The 19,650-nt window shown below is 34.8% G+C and overlaps 1 protein-coding gene across 2 annotated transcripts in view; it reads right to left on the bottom strand.

Annotated features, from left to right (window-relative positions):
• DPY19L2 (dpy-19 like 2) overlaps positions 1-19,650 on the bottom strand; it is an 89,293-nt gene that overhangs the window by 14,968 nt on the left and 54,675 nt on the right. For both annotated transcript variants that reach the window (XM_007446124.1, XM_007446123.1), the window contains exons 14-17: positions 18,488-18,589; positions 17,348-17,419; positions 14,627-14,673; positions 3,461-3,485 (exon numbers count right to left, since the gene is read on the bottom strand). In XM_007446124.1, the coding sequence (XP_007446186.1) occupies positions 3,461-3,485; positions 14,627-14,673; positions 17,348-17,419; positions 18,488-18,589 (246 nt within the window). The remainder of the gene's footprint in view (positions 1-3,460; positions 3,486-14,626; positions 14,674-17,347; positions 17,420-18,487; positions 18,590-19,650) is intronic.

Here is a 19,650-nt window from a genome sequence, read left to right as displayed (position 1 = left end):
AAAATAACTTAGCCAATATCACACGCTGAGTAAGTGGAAGAACAAAGATCTGAGTCCAGTCTAGCTTCTAAGTCATTGTCTTTAACTACTACCCTATACTTTCTCTCCAAACAATAAACTATTCAACAACATAGTTCTATTAGTCTGTGAATACAGAAGTGTACAGATTCCCAAAATATGCCACTCAATATCAGTTTCTCAAAAGAAGTAATTCTTCCCCCAAATTCCGTATCATTTCACTTCTTCAACTGAATAGCTTTATATAAGTTCAGATGCCTTCAGCTGTATGTCACAGAAAGCTCTTTGGATGGAAGTAATAGAAAAACCTTGTTTATAATAGAAAACACAAACTAAACAGACTTCAAATATAAAGGATCTAATACAAACTAATCACATAATATAATAAACTAGGGATTAGAAAAAAGTGAAGGCTGATGCAGGACTTTCTGTCATGGACAAAATGAGATATGAGTGGGTCAAAAGAATATTCAGGAGTGAATACTCTGACTGTTCTCTCTCCCTAGCCAATCTTCTCACCAGTTCTTCATAGTATTAGGACATTCTGGGACTAAATATTTTTCCTAAATCTCTTTCCTTTCTTTTCTTCCCTGTGAATTACTAGGTACTCCTTCACTAATTTCTAAGCCCATAACATAGATAAGTTGGCTAAAAGAAACAAATCTGATGTAATAAATAAAACACAAATACATTAAATTATGAGGAAAAATCACAACAGTATCCATTAATCTAACAAACTTTAATAATCAATATCATACCAGTAGGGGTTAATTTAGTGAGTTGAGGTTTGCAGACTATCCGTGATTCAGAGGGTTAGCACAAAGCGAGGAATTTAGAACTTACCCCCGGTGAAAAAATTATCCTAAGGGATCCTCACCTAATTTTGAAACAAGCTGGAATGTACAATCTTTTGCTATCATATCACATTCAGAGTGAATCAGGGTTTGTGCCTCTCACACCCTATCATCCCTAAGGTGAAAACAGTCCCATCCCAAACCAAACAGATATTTATCAAGTGTGAGTCACAAGTGGAAGTGGGATTAGGAGCCACTTCATTGCTACTGCCCAGAAATCTATCATCTCCTTCCATAAGACCTACTATTTTTAGAAATTTAAATCTCTAATCTGCCTATACATCAGGAGTTTAGCATACCTTCTTTAGTTTGAAAAAATTAAGAGATTTGCTATCACTGTCCTTTTTTTGGTCAGCTTGACTTCTTACTGCCTTTTAAAAAACCATCTTCTTTACTGCCAACAGACTTAAAGTATTTAAAACTCAGATCTGACAATACCATCTCCAACTTCACAACAAAGTCCAGAATGAAGTCCAGCTTCTTTGCACACAAAGGCATCATAGTCTGAACGCTGCTTTCTTTTCCCATCTTCTTGCCTTTTTATGCATCGGCAACACTGACTTGCCTGTAGCTCTGGATAAATTTATTACCTTCTGTCTTCTTTGCACATGTGCATCCTTTGACTTTGGTAAACTCTTCCTCTATAGTCATTTGAAAAGCCTTTCCCTAACTACCCCATCCCTTCCAAACACAGATTTAATCACTTCTTCTTCTGTACTACTTTTGTATCTTCCTTTGTCATTGAACATGTAATTATGTGGTCACATTTTTTTCCCTCTACTATACCTTAAATTCCATAAAAGCAGAAACCTGGTGTATAGTAGGCACATAATAAAGACTGAACTGATAAGTATGCAGAATTAATAGAAAAAAGAAAAATGGGCAAAACAAGGACAAATGGAGAAATGAAAGAAAATGAGAAGGTAGCAAACTGTGAGAAAGAGAGGCAGAAACTTAAGGAATACTGTATTTCTAAAAAGAGGTGGGTTTTAAATATTGTATGATAAAATATGAAGTACGAATGTGTACTAGTAAGTAAAGCTGGATAATGTGACATGTCTGATTTACATAAAAGCAGTTCACATTAGGTGAGTGAATGGCCAACAGCATGGATTTTGCTGCTACACTGCCTGGGTTCATAGTCCTTGGCTCTACAAAGCTAAGGCCACTTTAGCTTTGTGACCTTAGGCAAGTTATGAATACTTAACCTCTCTATGCCACAGTTTTTTTCATCTGTAAAATAAAAAAATAATAGTACTTACCGTCAATGCGTTGCTGTGAGAATGAAATTATCAAATAACTTTCCCCAAAATGCCCTGCACATAGGAAGCAGTAAATGCTGACTACTCCTCTGAGAGCACTGGAAATGGATTGCTAGTGATTAAATGCAAGATTTACTGCAAATTAGCTGTGAGACCTAAGGTAAACTACTTAATTTCTCTAGGTCTCTAGTCCTTGGCAGAGATCCCTTTGCTCTTTTTCCTAAACACACAGCAAGACTCCATTTCCCAGCCTCCCTGGCAGTCAGGTGTGGCCATGTGCCTGAGTTCTGGCTGTGAGAAGGAAGTGATGTGCATCTATCTTTTCCAGCCTTACAAAGCCTCCAGTGCACAATATTCCATGTTCTTTCTCCTTTGCTGCCTTGTACACATTAAGCCTGAACACCACATATTGAAGATTGGCAGAGCCATAGATGGAAGGAGTCTGCGTCCCTCAAATACTGCTTGTTGGAGAACTACCTGCTAATCAGGAACTCCGGTTTCAACGTTATGTGAGCAAAGAATTAAATTTCTACTGATTTAAGTCATTTCAATGTTAGTGTTTATCTCTGTAACATCTAATATCATTTAATTAACATAATTTTCTTATTTGCAAAGTGGGAATAATATTATTATGAGAATCAAAACAGTACAGTACATGGCACATAGTAACTATTTAAAAAATATTAGTTATCATCATAAGCTATTCCTATTAAGTTTAAATTCAGTTGCCCTCTCTTGTAAATTTGACCTGCCACTTAAGACTCAAAGTTCTATTATTTAGGAAATTGTATTTCTAGCCCATGATGATCTTTCTCTTGTATGTCACAAAATAATTTAGCACCATAAGAAAGGCTACGTTGTTTTGCTCTCCATTGAAAAACTAGACATACCTGAGGGCAGGAACATCGCTATACCATCTGTTGTATCCTGCAACACAGCTAAGCTTGTATCTGGTTGACCATCAGGTCTGTGTGTGGCAAAAACCCACCAGTCACAGGGCCATGGGTACCTACCCTGATGGCTTGTAGCTGATTAGCTCAGCGGGTTAGAAATTAATGTTTGTTATTGTTGAATGAATGAAGGAAGGTAATTTAATTTAATTATACTCTGTGGTCATAAATCAGCCTTCCGGCTGTCAAGTCCTTACTACTGTTCAAAACTGAGAGCAGATTAAAAAGTGGGAAGGATGAGCAGAAATTTATTACCAGTGCTGAAGCACTTAAGCACTGATGTTGGTGTATCAACAGCAGAGTTATACCTTTGTGAATTATCCTTGAACTAAAATATAATACACAAATCTAGCAGAGATTAAAAAGAAAGTTTTACCTCACTGTGTTCAAGGAGCTGTTTTCTGGAATAAAACAAAAATATTCTCTATTTACTGACTGTCCATTATACTATGACTACATCAAAATGAACTTCCATTTATTTGTTCTTATATTTTAAATAAATAAATATATAAATAAAACTATCAGATAATATTACTAAAAATTATGGCAATTTAAAAGGCATGATTTATAGTCATTCTATTTAAAGTATATCAAAATGCTGTTCTTTGGTTAAGATAAAATGGGTTTTGGTTTTACTGATTGCTGAAAACTGTATCTCTGGAGAGATAAATGAATAAAAAGAATATCTATTAAATATTCAACCATACACAGAATATATAATGCTTTATATAAGCACTGCTGTGACTTTTGAGTTGTTTTTATTTTTCACAATTACTAACGTGAACATCCTTGTACTTAAAACTCTGTGAGCATCTCTGAGTATTTCCTTAGGATAAATTTCTAGAATAAAATTTACTAGGTAAAGCTTATAAATATTTTTAGTTCCACAAAAGTTGTCTAACAAATTTTCTAAATATTTATGTCTAAAAATTTACTAAATTTTTATGGCATACCTACTGTGTTCCAGGCACTGTGCAGTGAGCACAGTGTGAACAGAATAGATACTGTTCTTATCCTCATAGAGTTTATGTTAGATCCAGACAAGAGATACAAGACTGCTTATTTTATTGCCCATTGTAAAGACTGAATATTTCAGTCTTTGCAGGATGACAGGCCTTCTCATATGGATTTTGGGGTTGGAGAGAGAAGTAAGACAGTATAAATAAGAAAATAAGAAGTATAAGAAAGTTCAGGGGCACTCACAGATCCAGAGATTTTTTTAAGAAGAGTAGTGGAGGGAAGACCTCTTAGAATAGTAGTAAAATCACCAAATTATTTTTCCAACCTTGCAAGTCCTTCCTGAGTTTGTGCAGTCAAGGGTGGAGGTGGGGGTGAATGGATGGGTTCCCACATGTCCTGAAATCTGCCAGTCACAACAGACTCCTATAGTGAGCTACTGCATGTAAGGGAGAGGCCTGGTAGGTAAGTATTATAATCACCAATGACCCCAACAATAAGTATGGATACAAATAAATCTAGTAACTAATTTGGAATATCAATATACAACCAAATCATGAGACACAAATAGGATGAAAGAAAAACATCAAAATAAATGAGCAAATGAACTGAACACTTGAGAAAGAGTTAATATAAGGAATAACAGATAGTATTAAATGAAAATTCCAATTATTATCTTCACAGAAGTCTAAGAGGATTCTGCATCCATTCAATTAAAACAAGCTTCAGTAAAAAAGAGCTTTCAGAAATTATGAAAAAAACATATTTGCCTAATTTAAAACCTTAGAAGAAGGTTGAATAGCAGAATTTACACAGCTGAAATTGGTCATTTTGAAGACCCAATCATAGAATTCTATGAGAACATAAGAAAAAAAGAAATTAAAAATATGATAAAAGCAATAATATATGTTCAAAAAAGAGAGGCTAAAGCAAGAAAAAAAAAGAGAGAGAGAATAACTATCCCCTGAGCTAAAGAAAGATTTGAGTGTTCAGATTAAAATGTCCATGAATAAACATATAAATAACAGGGTAGAAATCTTATTTAGGGAACAATGGCTGAAAACGTGCTAACTCTGGGGAGAGATATGGACATCCAAGTAGAGGAGGCTCATACGTGACCTTTCCCAAATTCACTAGATACATTATTAATAAAACTGTCAAAATCAAAGACAAAAAATGAACTTTGAAAACAGCAAATCATCTCATATAAGGAAACCCCTGTAAGGCTATCAGCAGATATCTCAACAGAAACCTTGGAGGCCAGGAGAGAGTGGGATATTCAAAGTGCTCAAATAAAAAATCTGCCATCTAAGAATACTTTACCTAGCAAAGCTGTCCTTCAGATGAAGGTGAGAAAGACTTCCCCAGACAAACAAAAGCTGAGGGAGTTCATCATCACTAGACCTGCCTTATAAGAAATGCTAAAGGGAGTCCTTCAAGCTGAAATGAAAGAATGCTAATCAGTAACATGAACACACATGAAAGTATAAAACTTGCTAGTAAAAGTAACTACACAGTCAAATTCAGAATATGCTAATACTGTAGTAGTGGTGTGTAAATCACCTAACTCTAGTATAAAGACAAAAAGACCAAAGCATTAAAAAATAAATATAGCTACAGTAATTTATTAATGGATACACAATATAAGAAGATCCACATTGTGACATCAAAAGCATAAAATGGGGACAAGGGAAGTAAAAAGGCAGAATTTGTATATGCAATTGAAGTTAAGTTGTTATCAGCTTAAAATAGACTCAAAACTATAAGAGGTATTATGTAAGCCTCATGATAACCACAAAGTAAAAACCTATAGTAGATACACAGAAGATAGAGGAATCAAAGCATACCACTATGAAAAATCATGAAGTGATAAAGGAGGATAGCATGAGAGGAAGAAAGAAACTACAAAACAGAAAGAAAACAAGATGGCAAAAATAAGTCCTCATCTATCAATAATTACTTTAAGTATAAATTGATTAAATTCTCTAATCTAAAGATATAGAATGGCTAAATGAATTAAAAAACAAGACCCAATTATGACGCCTATAAGAGTCTTATTTTAGCTTTAAGGATACACATGAAGTAAAAGTGAAGGGATGACAAAAGGTATTCCACACAAATGGAAATGAAAAGAAAGCAGGGGTAAATACATACATACATACATACATATATATATATATATATATATATATATATATAAATATATTATATGTATATATAAAATAAGGTGAAACAGACTAAGTTGAAAAATGTAACGAGACAAAGGAGAAAGTCACTATATAATGATAAAGGGGTCACTTCATCAAAAGGATATAACAATTCTAAATCGATATGCACCCAGCATTAAGACACTTAACTATATTAAGCAAATATTAATAGATAGGAGAGGAGAAATAGACAGCAGCACAATAATTCTAGGGGACTTAAGTACCCAATTTAACACTGGATAGATCATCCAGACAAAAAATCATTAAGGAAATGTTGGACTTGAACTACACTTTAGACTAACTGGACCTAAGCATACACACAGTGCATTCTATTCAACAGCAGCAGAGGACACATTCTCCTCAAGCACACATGGAACATTCTCCAGGATAAATCACATGTTAGGTCACAAAACAAGTCTTAACAAATTTAAGATTGAAATCATATCAAGTATTTTTTCTGCCCACAACAGTATGAAATTAGAAGTAGGAGAGCTGGAAAATTCACAAATATAATCCTGAACAATCAATGGGTTAAAGATGAAATCAAAAGGAAATCAAAAAGTATCTTGAAACAAATGAAAGTAGAAACACAACATACCAAAATTTATGAGATGCAGCAACAGCAATTCTAAGAGGGAAGTTTATAGCAATAAATGCCTACATTAAGAAAAAAGAGTTCAAATAAACAGCTTAACTATACACCTCAAGGAACTAGAAGAAGAAGAAAAAACTAAGCCCAAAATTAGAAGGAAGAAAATAAACATCAGAGAAGAAATAACTGAAATAGAAGAAATAATAGAAAAAAATCAATGAAATTAAGAGGTTTTTTTTTCTTTTGGAAAAGATAAAATTGACAAGCCTTTAGTTGAACTGAGAAAAAAAGACTCAAATAAAGAAAATCATAAATGCAAGGGAGGACATTACAACTAAATACAAAGAATCATAAGAAACTGTATAAACAATCATAAACCAGCATATTGGACAACCTGGAAGAAATGGATACTTTCCTAGAAACATACAATCTACCAGGACTGAAATGGAAGAAATAGAAACTCTGAACAGACTTAAAACTAGTAAGGAGATTGAATTAGTAATCAAAAGTCTCCTCCCAAAAAAACCTGCAAGACCAGATGGCTTCACTGGAGAATTCTATCAAACATTTACACAAGAATTAATGCCAATCATTATCAAACTCTTCCAACAAATTTAAGAGAAAAGAAGACTTCCAAACTCATTTTACAAGGCTAGTGTTACCTTGACATTGAAGTAAGACAAGGACAATAAAAATAAAAGAATATTGTAGGCCAATATCCCTGATGAATACAGATACCAAAATCCTTAACAAATAGTAGAAACCAAATTCAACATCACATTAAAAGGATCATACACCATGATCAAGTGGGATTTATCTTTGCAATGTTAGGATGGTTCAACATATACAAATCAATAAATGTGAAACACTACGTTAACAGAATGAAAGATAAAAATCATGTGCTCATCGCAATAGAGACAGGAAAAGCATTTGACAAAATCCAAAACCCCTTCATGATAAAAACAAAAAAAACTCTCAACAAATTAGGTATAGACAATATAATATAGGCAATATATGACAAGCTCACAGCTAACTTCACACTCAATGGTGAAAAGCTCAAAGTTTTTTCTCTAAGATCAGGAGCAAAACAAGGATGCCCACTCTTGCCATTTATCTTCAACACAGTACTAAAAGTCCTAGCCAGGGCAATAAGGCAAGAAAAAGAAACAAAAGGGATCAAAGTCAGAAAGGAAGAAATAAAATTGTCTATGTTTGCAGTACCTAGAAATAAATTTAACTGAGGAGGAGACAGACTTGTATACTGAAAACTGTAAAACACTGATGAAAGAAATTGAAGAAGACGCAATTAAATGGAGAGATACCCTATGCGTTTGGTTTGGAAAAATTAATGTTGTTAAAATGTCCATACTACCCCAAGTGATCTACAGATTCAATTCAATCCCTAACAAAATTCCAATGACATTTGTCACAGATATAGAAAGAAAAATCTTAGAATTCATAAGAAACCACAAAAGACCCTGAATTTCCAAAATAATCTTGAGAAAAGCAGAAGAAAGCTATAGGTATTACATTTCCTGATTTCAAACTATATTACAAAGCTGTAGTAGTCAAAACAGTGTGAGACTGGCATAAAAAAAGACACAAAGACCAATGGAACAGAATAGAGAACACAGAATTAAACCAATGCATAAGTTGCCAATTTATCTTTGACAAAGGCACTAAGAACATGCACAGAGAAAGGACAGCATTTTCAATAAATAATGTTGGGAAAACTGGACAACCACATGCAAAAGAATGAAATTAACTCCTATCTTACACAACTCACCAAGATTGAGTAGAAATGGATGAAAGGCTTAAATTTAATACTTTAAACCATAAAACTACTATGAGAAAACAAAGGGGAAAAGCTTCTTGACAGTGGTCTTGGTAATGACTTTTTTGGACTTGACACCAAAAGCACAGGCAACAAAAGCAAAAATAAAAAAGGGTGACAATATCAACTTAAAAGCTTTTGCACAAAAAGGAAATAGAATGAAAAAGAAACCTACAGAATGGGGGAAAATATTTGCAAACTGTGTACCTGATAAGGGGTTAATATCTGAAGTATCTATATATAAGGAACTCATACAACTAAACGGCCAAACAAAAAAAAAATCTGATTTTAAAATGGCAAAAAACCTGAACATTTTTCCAAAGGATATACATAAATTGTCAATAAATTGTCAACAGGTACATGAAAATGTGCTCAACATCATTAATTACCAGGGAAACGCAATTCAAAACCACAATGAGATATCACCTCATGTCTATTAGAATGGCTATTATCAAAAAGAAAAGAGATAACAAATGTTGATGAAGATGTAGAGAAAAGAACTGTTGATGGGAACATAAATTGGTATAACACTGTGTAAAACAGTATGTAGGTTCCTCAAAAAAATAAAATAGAACTACCATATGATCAAGCCATCCCACTGCTGGGAACACATCCAAAGGCATAAAAATCCATAACCTGAAGAGATATCTGCACTTTCTTGTCCATTGCAGCATTATTCATCATAGCCAAGATATGGAAAGACCCTAAGTGTCTGCTGATGGATGAATGGTGTATTTCTAAAAGCACTGCTGTTGGTCCTTCTAAATCTTAGATCCACCACTTTTGGAACCCTCACCCTGTGAGAGTCACAGGATTCTCAAGGCACTTGTCTCCTGCTTCTTTTGACTTACAGCTTACAAAGGGAGAGATACTCCAATATCACAAAGACATAATTGCTTCTATTAAAAATAACCATGTTTTGGGGAATGGGCTTAAAGGAGAGATGTGAGGTCAGAAACAGCCAACAAAGGGGAGTAGGAAAGAAAGGTACCTAAAATAATAGACCTAAAGAGTAGCACTGGTAGCCTTAGAAGTTGCCAGGAACCAGATCTTTTGGTGGAGTCACTGTCATTCGTTAAGGTTATGTAATCATCTCTACTGTGCAGAAGAGAGTGGAGACTGCTAGACCAACAGAGAGGTGTGAACCATAGAGCATAAACAGAGGAAAAACCAGGGAGTTGAGAATTCTTGATAAGAAACCATAATAGAGATTGACCATGGATTCCAGGCTGTGTCAGAAAGCAAACCAGGAATGCTGATTAGATTACAGCAGTTGACATCTTGGCGCCTTGAGGCAGCTGAAGAACAAACAGATTTAGTGAGCGGGGAGAAGAGGAATGCAAGCATGTGGATACCAGGTGGGATTTCTTAAAAGGAGCAGTTTCAGGCAATGGCAAGGTCTGGGCTGTGACCACAGAAGCAGAATTGGCAGCATGCAGTTCACCCATTGTCTTCTTCAGGGAGCCTTGCAAGTAAGACAGGCTTCTGTTAAGGACATTGTTTAGATTCCAAATTAAAAGTGCCTTATAGCCACCAAATATTAGAGTGTTATTGTGAAGGGATGTGGGGAGATGGCTTCAGGTCATATGCTTGATGGTCACCTGGCACCTTCCCTGAAGCACTTAAACCTGAATACAAAAACTACTGACCTATATTATCTTAGGAGGTGTTCTATTTAAGAATAATTTCTACCATTATGCCATGAAGAAACTAAAATCACTGTCTCAATTCAAAATGTCATTCTGTTGCTGACATCCAATTCTTACAACCCTTGGTTATTTTTCAATCTTGGATGAAATGCCTGTCAAGATCTCCGTTGGCCTATTGCAAGATGATTTCCCATTGGTTGTTGGTTGATTTGTTTTTTCAGTCAACCAGAGGTTTGGCTGTGGGATTTAGCTGAAAACCCAGGGACTGCTTTGGAGAAGTGAAGATAAGAAGTAGGAACTGAAGTCCCAAGCACATGGCTGTGAAAGGCAGCAGAGTGAAGAGTTAAGATCACTGGCTCAGTAGTCAGATCTGGCATCTAACTCAATCTCCACCTGCCAGTTGAGTAGAAGAATCCCATTCTCAGTGCTGTCTTCTGTACTATGGGCTAATGTCTACTTTGCTGACTTTTTTTTTACAAAGATTAGACAAGATCAATTACGTAAAGCACTAAACACAGTTCATTAAACTGTAACATTAGCATTAAAAAAATAAAATAACCATGTTTTATTACAGCAGTCTTTTCACAGTTCACTCTTGGGAGACAAAAACCTTAACCACCACACCTTGCAACCTGGAGATTTTACCTATTGGAAGAGACACGTCTAGAAGAACTCTCTTCAACTTTGCTGGAAGGGCCCCTATCAGGTACTGCTAACCAACCCTTATGCCACCAGAATCCAAGGAACAGACTCTTGGATTCATGTGACACACCTAAAGAAAGTACAGAACCCTGACTGGACCTGCACATCATCTGGCGACTTGAAAGTAAAGATTTCCCAGAACTGACGTAGATGACATCTGACGAGACAGCTTTCCCAGGATATCCAGGCCAGGACTGTTGGAAGTTTGTCATCAAACTTTTAAGGATGACATAACACTTCGGATGATCACAGATATTTAGTATCTTGATAACATATGAACTTTAGATAAAAAAGTGCCTGTGAGTTCTCCCTCCCACCCCTCCTTGTTACTCGCATGTGACCTCAATAGGTTTCCAATCTGTGCACTTTTCCTCTGATGTGAGACACTACACTCAGGAAAGGTCCTTCCTGGCACTGAGGGACAAAAAGCTGCTGAAACTAGAAAACCTGACTCTTGATCAATGATGCTTTCAGAGAAAGGTCTTGATCAAAAGGGGGAAAGTAAAAAAAATTAATAAATAGGAATCTCAATTAAATAAAGTTGGAGACAAGGAGGAGGAACTTTCATGCCCTGTAACAACAGCAGAGTCCAACAGGAAGAAGAAGGATTCCTCTTCTTTCCTGGCAAGGATTCAGCCAATGAAAAGCCATGGACTTTTGGTTTACTATAGCTCTCCCAACTTCGTTTTCCCCTCTATGAAAGTCCTTGCTGTGCAGGGACTTGCATGTGGCTCACCATGGTTGTAAACCTCAAAGTGCAATCCTCTGCTGACCCCCAATAAACCCATCTTTGTTAGAGAAATATCTGGCAGTCCATTTGTTTTAGGGCAACTATGAATAAAGAAAATGTGGCACATATATGCAATGGATTATTATTCACCCATGAAAAACAAGGAAATCCTGTCATTTGCAACTACATGGATGAACCTGGAAGGCATTACGCTATGTGAAACAGGGCAGACAGGGAAAGACAAATATTTTATGGTATCACTCACATGTGGAATCTAAAAAAGACCAAAAAAAAGTCAAACTCAGAAACAGAGAGTAGACTGGTGGTTGCCAGGGTCTGGGGACTGGGGGTAATGACGTGATGTTCTTTAAAGGGTACAAACTTTTAGTTATAAGATGAAGAAATTCTGAGGAAGCAATGTACAGCATAGTGACTATAGTTAATAATACTGCATTATAGACTTGACATCTGCTAAAAGCGTAGCCCTTAAGTGTTCTCACACACACACAAGGTAACTCTGTGAGGTGTTGGATGTGTTAATTAACTTGGTTGTGGTGATCACTTTACAACATATATGTATATCAAATCATTGTATTATATACTTTATATATACACATATTTATTTGGCAAAAAATGAAAACTATGAAAGAGAATATGGGGAAAAACTTTTATGATTTTGATGTGAAGTATTTCTAAGCACAGAAGTTAACACAGAAAACACAGCAAGTGTACAGTTGTGATTGCATACAAATTTTAAACTTCTATAAAGCAATGACCATTAATAAACTATATATTGATATCCTAGAATAAACTATGTTATACACATAATAGACAAAAGATTATTGTCTATAATATAAAAAGACACCACAAATCAATTTTCAAATGGTCAAAAAGAATTGCAAATAGCCAACAGACTTATGGAAAGATGTAAAACTTCACTGGCAAAGACTTGTAAGATGAGTTACTTTTAAAAAAACTATCAGTTAGAAAATGTTATAAGTTTAATAACAGTGGTGTTCATGGAGATGCAGAGAAAGGGACACTCTCACCATTATAAGTTCTCAGTATCCATCAAATTATAAAAATTCATACGTTATGGTCTAGCAGTCCCATATCAAGTATTTCAAATATTAAATATTCTAAATACTGATATAAGTGTTCAAATGAATGTGTACAAGGATGTTAATTACTCATAGCACTGGTTGTTATGACAAAAAGGTAAATATAATCTAAATGTCCACTGATGTGGGAATGGCTAATTATGGGATAGTCACTCATGATGCTGAACAATAAAACGTGGAGACTACTACAAAGTATGAGGAAGATCTAGGCAGATGCCCAAGACACGCTGTTACATAAAAGTTACAGAATAATACCATTTAAACAATACATTGGGTTTTCAGAAGTGTTTTCTGGAATGATACGTACAAAGCCACTTACAATCAGCACTAATTGAGGAGTACATCGAAGAGAGGGGAACATTTCCTCTTTTCTTGATATACTATTTTTTATGATTGTATTACTATAAGCATATAGTTGACTCCTGAACAACATGGAGGTGAGGGGTGCAGTTGAAAGTCCGAGTATAAATTATAGTTGGCCCTCCATATACTTGGTCCCTCGGCATCCCAGGATTCAACCAACCACAGATCTAGTAATAGTGTAGTATTTATTATTGGAAAAAAAATCTGCAAATAAGTGGACCCATGCAGTTCAAATCCATGTTGTTCAACAGTCAACTGTATTATTTTTGTGATTTAAAGGCCACTCTGCCCATAGCCATCACTTTCAGGAATGTAATCGCCAAGAAAGACCTCCTAACTTTGAGCTAAGTATCTTCCTTCCACCAATTGGCTCCCTCACGTCTGTCATCTTCCACATTATACTCTCTCAAATGTTTGAAGACAGCTGCCATGTACCCCTCAATCTTCTATTATTCAATTAAATATCCTAGGTCTCTTCATGCATTCCTTAAGTGAACAGTTTTCAGGGCTCTAAAAACATTCTTTTTAGAATGTCAAGACATGTTCCCCCAGGATCCATCTGACCAGAACAAAGTAGAGTGGATCTACTAACCCTCTTGATTTGGAAACAATTTCAACAAACAAGATGTTACCATTTCAACCATAAGATTCTAATTAGCTCTTCTGGCTACCATACAAAGCTGTTTACTGAAAATATAAGCATGGGGTACAGGGTTCATGGAAACTCTCTATTCTATCTTCAGAATTTTTCTGTAAATCTAAAACTGTCCTAAAATAAATTTTATTAAAAATAATCTATCTAATGAACATATCTACAAATATAAAATGTAATGTGGTAAAATTTTCCTCAGTAGGAAGTTTTCTTCACAATTCTCATGTCCTATAGCAATGTGTGATTTGAGTTATATTTTGCTCATATTTGTTTATCCCATAATTCTAGTGACTAATAAAACCACAAAGAAATGCAATAAAATAAGCAGTTTTAACAATAATGTAGGAAAAGTTATTTCATGAATATTCAGAAAAACAAGTATGCTTTCTCTGAAAGTTAAAAAAAAAGAATCGCCAAAATAAAACTTTAGCTTACTTCTGTTTACTGACTTTAAATTGTAGTGGTATATTAAAATTAAACTAAATCAATTTAAACTTTGAGTTAATTCACAAATATAAACCCTTCAAAACAAGTCCAAATGCATAAAAGAGAGACAGCCATAAGAATAATACATTCGGTCTTTTTTTCTTAAGAAGACATCTAAGTTTGGCTCATGTTTCCTGTTGTAATCATAATGCTTAAGTTTAATGTATATTCATTTGGAAAACTGATATTACAGTAAGTTATTTAATAACTGAATATAGTATGGTTTAAAAACAACTATGGAATAATTACCTCAGATAAGTGTTTGCAGATAAGACACGTAAAATATCACGAAAAGCCTGTGAATAGAATCAAATCGGTGAAATTTCTAAGGAATTAAGTGATGTTTAAAATGTCCTGATTCATTAACAAAAATACCCCCACTAGAAAGAAGTATTTTATTTTTATTGTTAAAATGAGTCCTCAGAAACAGTTTAGTTCCAGCTCTACCTCAGGCAAATAATTTCTTGAAGTTGTAACCTCCTTTTCTATTAAAAAAAAAAAGGTTTGGAGTAAATCTTTCAGGTCTAAAATTCTAAGCTTTTTATATGTGGATAACTTCTTACCAGTGTTTAAGTTTATATTTTACTGGGAGGCAGGTGGGTTGTGGGGGATTGGTTTCCACAAAGGAGGCAGCTTCCTCCAGGTACTTTCAGAGACTATTTTATCTTGACCTTGTAAGCGAATTAGGAATTTCTCTCTATCTACACAGTCTATATGCCTGCTTCACTCAAACTCCTGATTATAAAATTAGCTATGGCATATCTGCTTCCCTGATCTACCTCAGCCTGAAGTGACTGCTACAGAAGGCTTAAGAGCACTTATCAAAATGGGACTTCCCTGGTGTACCAGACGATTATGAGAGAGGGAGGAGTGAAGGCAAAAAGTGTGGGAGCTAACTTTGGCCAAAGAGGTTTTAGCAGCAATTACACACAACTTAAGAAATTTACGGGGAACTTAAAATTTTGCACTCTGCATGATATGTGGCTTATAACCCACAGATAAACACTGAAAAAAATACAAAATAAAATTTCGACTCTAATGTTAAATTAAATCTAAGTTTAGAATTTTTAACTTCTCTCATTGATTCAAGGGCATCCGGCAGGGACGAATGTTTCAAATAATGAAAATGAGATTATCAGTCTTTTTGGCAAGCAAAAGCCTATTCAAAGGTATAGATAACCGAATATATGAATTTATACAGTTTAAGATTCAATAGTGTTACAGGAAATCATACTAGACATGCTTTCCTCCTTTCCTTCTCAGAAGTGATTTCACACAAGTGAAAAGTTAAATGAACATCAGAAGTAGCCCTGAGGTGGAAAATAAGCCATAATAGGACAATTAAAGACTGAGATGTTTATGTGGATGCAGAAAGGAGTTAAGCTTTAATGGCTGCAGGAATGTGTGTGTGCGTGTGTATGTGTGTGTGTGTGTGTGTGTGTGTGTGTGCGCGCGCACGCATGCGTGCATGCATGTGTGAGTGCGCCTGCTACTGCACGTGTACGGTTTGAGCTGTGGTATGTTTGGGGGCTAGTATGATGTTTATGAGTCTTAGATCTTGTATCTTTATTTTTAAAATAGTTAATAGTAGATCTAGTTATCATTTTCTCCTGTGCTAGATATCTCCCCTCTGAACAGTTAATTCTTGCATTAGTCCCCCCCCAAGTGGAGCCTTGTAAGAATAACACAAATTGCCATGATGGAATAGAGAAATAGGCTAGTGGAGAAAATATGCAACTTGAGCTAAGTAGGGCCAAAGCAATGGAAAGCAGCAAACCTGTGTGTAGTTTACCCATTTGTATCTATCCTGACTCTTTCCACGTGGTCCCTAGAGAACTGGATCAAGGGTGAAACAACAGAGATGTACAGGGAGATGCCTTTCTCACTCATAAATTATTCATCTTCTATGTGAAAACAAAGGAATGAGAAATGTGGGAACTGGAAATACATAGTGAAGATAGACAATTTGACTTTAAATTTAGAACACTGGCTTCAACAGAACCACACTTCGTATGACAGAGAAATCATGCTATTGCTATCTGCTTAAAAGCATAAAATACATACTGACTTAAGGCAGGACAACTTTTAAACAATAAAAATAAAGATGGTTCAAAATTGCTAAAAACTGAGGACCCACTGTCTTTTTTTTTTTTTTTTCGGTATGCAGGCCTCTCACTGCCGTGGCCTCTCCTGTTGCGGAGCACAGGCTCCAGACGCGCAGGCTCAGCGGCCATGGCTCACGGGCCCAGCTGCTCCGCATCATGTGGGATCCTCCCGGACTGGGGCACGAACCCGTGTCCCCTGCATCAGCAGGCGGACTCCCAACCACTGAGCCACCAGGGAAGCCCGAGGACCCATTGTCTTTAACCAGACTTTTGGATAAACTACTCCCAGACCAAGAAAATCTTCCAGTGGTATTTTAAACATTATTTCTTCTACTGTGATAACATTTTGTTTTTTTGTGAACACAGTGAACAGTAGAGAATGATATTTTAATGGCTATACAAATTTCTCCTATTCATGTCTCAAAATGGATCAAGACTTTTTTGAATGTGCTTTATATTTGAAAGATACCAAAGTGGTCATTGTACTTTTCTCTTAGTACCTGTAACAATTGCAATTATTTAATCATTTGGGAAATTATTTGCTGAATGTTCCCCCCGGCTCAGACTGTGAGTTTCAAGATAGGGCTGGGCTTGTCTTATTTATCTCAGTGTACCTACTTTGTTAATGTAGTTCTTAGAACATGGTAACTGACAAATTTCTTTCGAAAGAATAAGTAAAAATATCTTTTCTAATGTGGCTTTCAGAAAAAAACCCACATAATACTAGATAAAGAAAAATCTGAATAAAAAAAGTTTTTTAGGGAGGGAAGAGTTCATCCTAAAAGTAAGACAGAATTCTAAGCTATTAGCATTAATCTAAGTCCTTGTCATGAACCCAAAAGCAAGTGGAAAAAATTTTAAATACCTTTTTAAAGATAAAATAAGTAATCACCATAACGATTGGAAGCAACAATGTCTCTGTGTATCTCAGTGGCGTCTGAAATATAGCAAATTATTCAAAATAATTATTTATTAAATTTTATATTAAATGAATAAAAATGTATGTCAACTTGAGTGTCACAATAAGATTTCATAAAGGTAAAAGATATCTTTGTCATTAACAGACTATATATTTATTGAGTTTCATGTTCTAATACAAGAATCAAAAATATAAAATAGTTACACAAATATATCAAATAGTTTTAATGATAAAAACTATTAAAATTAGCTATGGATATTATTTTTTCCTTTCTTTTGGCTTTATCTTTCCTTTATTTATATTATATAATAGTAAGTTTAAAATGTGTGTTTACTGATCCCTGGGCCCTAGATTATCATTTCCTGGGCTGCAAATTCTATTATTTTCATTTGTGAAACTACAGAACTAACAATGAAGAAAGTTACACTAAGTAATTACTGTAAGTATGAATAAGTAATAAAATAATAGCAGCAGCTAAATAATTCTCATGAATTGTGATAGAGTGTGATTTACCATGTAACAAAATTATATATTTCTTGAAGGCAGGAATCAAGTAATTTTACTCTTCATAGTCTGACTACAAACTGCCTCACAGATAATTAGTGGTCAATAATTGTTTTTGAATAAATGTATGACTGATTGGATAGATAAGAGAATAATAGATGATTAGTAGTATATCTTTCTTGGCAATGTCTTATTTTAAGTTTGTAATATTTGGGATATTAAGTGAAAAAAACCTGAATTTTTAAAAAACAAAAACAAGAATTTGGGTTTATATTTCCTGAGTGGTCTCATACCTCCAACTGACCCAGATTATTAAAAGTAATTGAACTGTAGTAACAGTAATTGACTATGGGTCATACAGTATTTTATGCACTCACCCTGGTAGGGGACATTGTTTACTGATTTTACACATAAAAAACCAGGTGAGGAAGGCCATATAATTAGCAAAAGTTACCGTAAAAAAATGATAGAGTAAGTAAATTGGGTGTTTCTGAATAAAACTTTTGAGTTTCAGATTAAAGGGAAAACTTAAGAGCAAGAACCCATCATACCTGTAGAGGAGAAAAAAAGAAACATTCATACCGCTTTTTCCATGAAGTCAAATTCAGGAGCACAGGTGTAAATTAAAGTATCAAAATCTGTATATCTTAAGATTCTGGCTGCAATAAGGCCACTCAGGCCCATCTGGAAGAAAATAAAAACAAATTAAAATTATACAAATAATTATAGTTAATAATAATTGGTTTGATGTAATAGTAACAAAGTCTACAGAGAAGATAAATCCAAGGTACATAGATGCCTCTCCCAAAAAAAAAATGCAGTGAATCACATTATGTGCTGAATTATGAAGAAAATTGAAAACAAACAGAAATAGCAAGAGAAATGAAAAGGAAAAAGAAGTTCAGAAAAACCAAGCAAAGAAGGTGATAATGTAAAGAATGAGCTATCAACATTTGCTGGGCACAAACCACCATGCAGTTGATCATGAGATTTTATAATCAGATCATTTATCAAGAAAAAAACAATTTCAGTTAACTCCTTTCACCACACATTGTAAATCATGAACAAATTTTCCATGCACTGTCATTTTCACAAAGCCTCATACATTGAGCACAATTTTTGGTGCTTCTTGAATTTTTCAGACATACATTCAAGCCATTAACTATGAGAGCTATTTTTCAAGAGAATTACAACAACTATACATAATCCTTTGATTTAGTTACTTGATCTCAAAGAACTTTAAAATAAACACCACCAACCAAATCCAATGTAGAACTATTTTCTACTGATTATTTATTACCTACTTTGGTGAGACAATTATTTTTACACTGCATTCTTAGAAGGCCAGATAAAGAAAAATACTTGGCATGTAAAACATTAACTCAAACTACTTTAAAAGGACATAAATTATTATATATCAACTTTGATGATTATCTATGGTTTTCATTTATTCATGATTCCCCTTATCTACCAGTAGCAAGGATAATTTACAGTTAACTTTATTTTTCTAATTTAGAATAGGCCTGGTTACTAATTACAATTTAACCAAGCCACTTTAGTTTCAAGTCTTTCTCACAGCTGTCACACAGAAGTCACTTAAGAATACCAAGGGGTGTGTGTGTGTGTGTGTGTGTGTGTGTGTGTGTGTGTGTGTGTTTTAGGATTTGTAAAGAGTTGGGTGACAATGTGGAGCAAGGCAAGAAAGAAAATAACAGACCAACTTAATAAATAACTTAGGAGGCCTA

Source organism: Lipotes vexillifer, unplaced genomic scaffold (assembly GCF_000442215.2).
Source record: "Lipotes vexillifer unplaced genomic scaffold, Lipotes_vexillifer_v1.1 scaffold822, whole genome shotgun sequence".
NCBI lineage: Eukaryota > Metazoa > Chordata > Mammalia > Artiodactyla > Lipotidae > Lipotes > Lipotes vexillifer.
The sequence above is the reverse complement of the archived record's forward strand: the minus strand, read 5'-3'. Positions and strand labels throughout refer to the sequence as shown.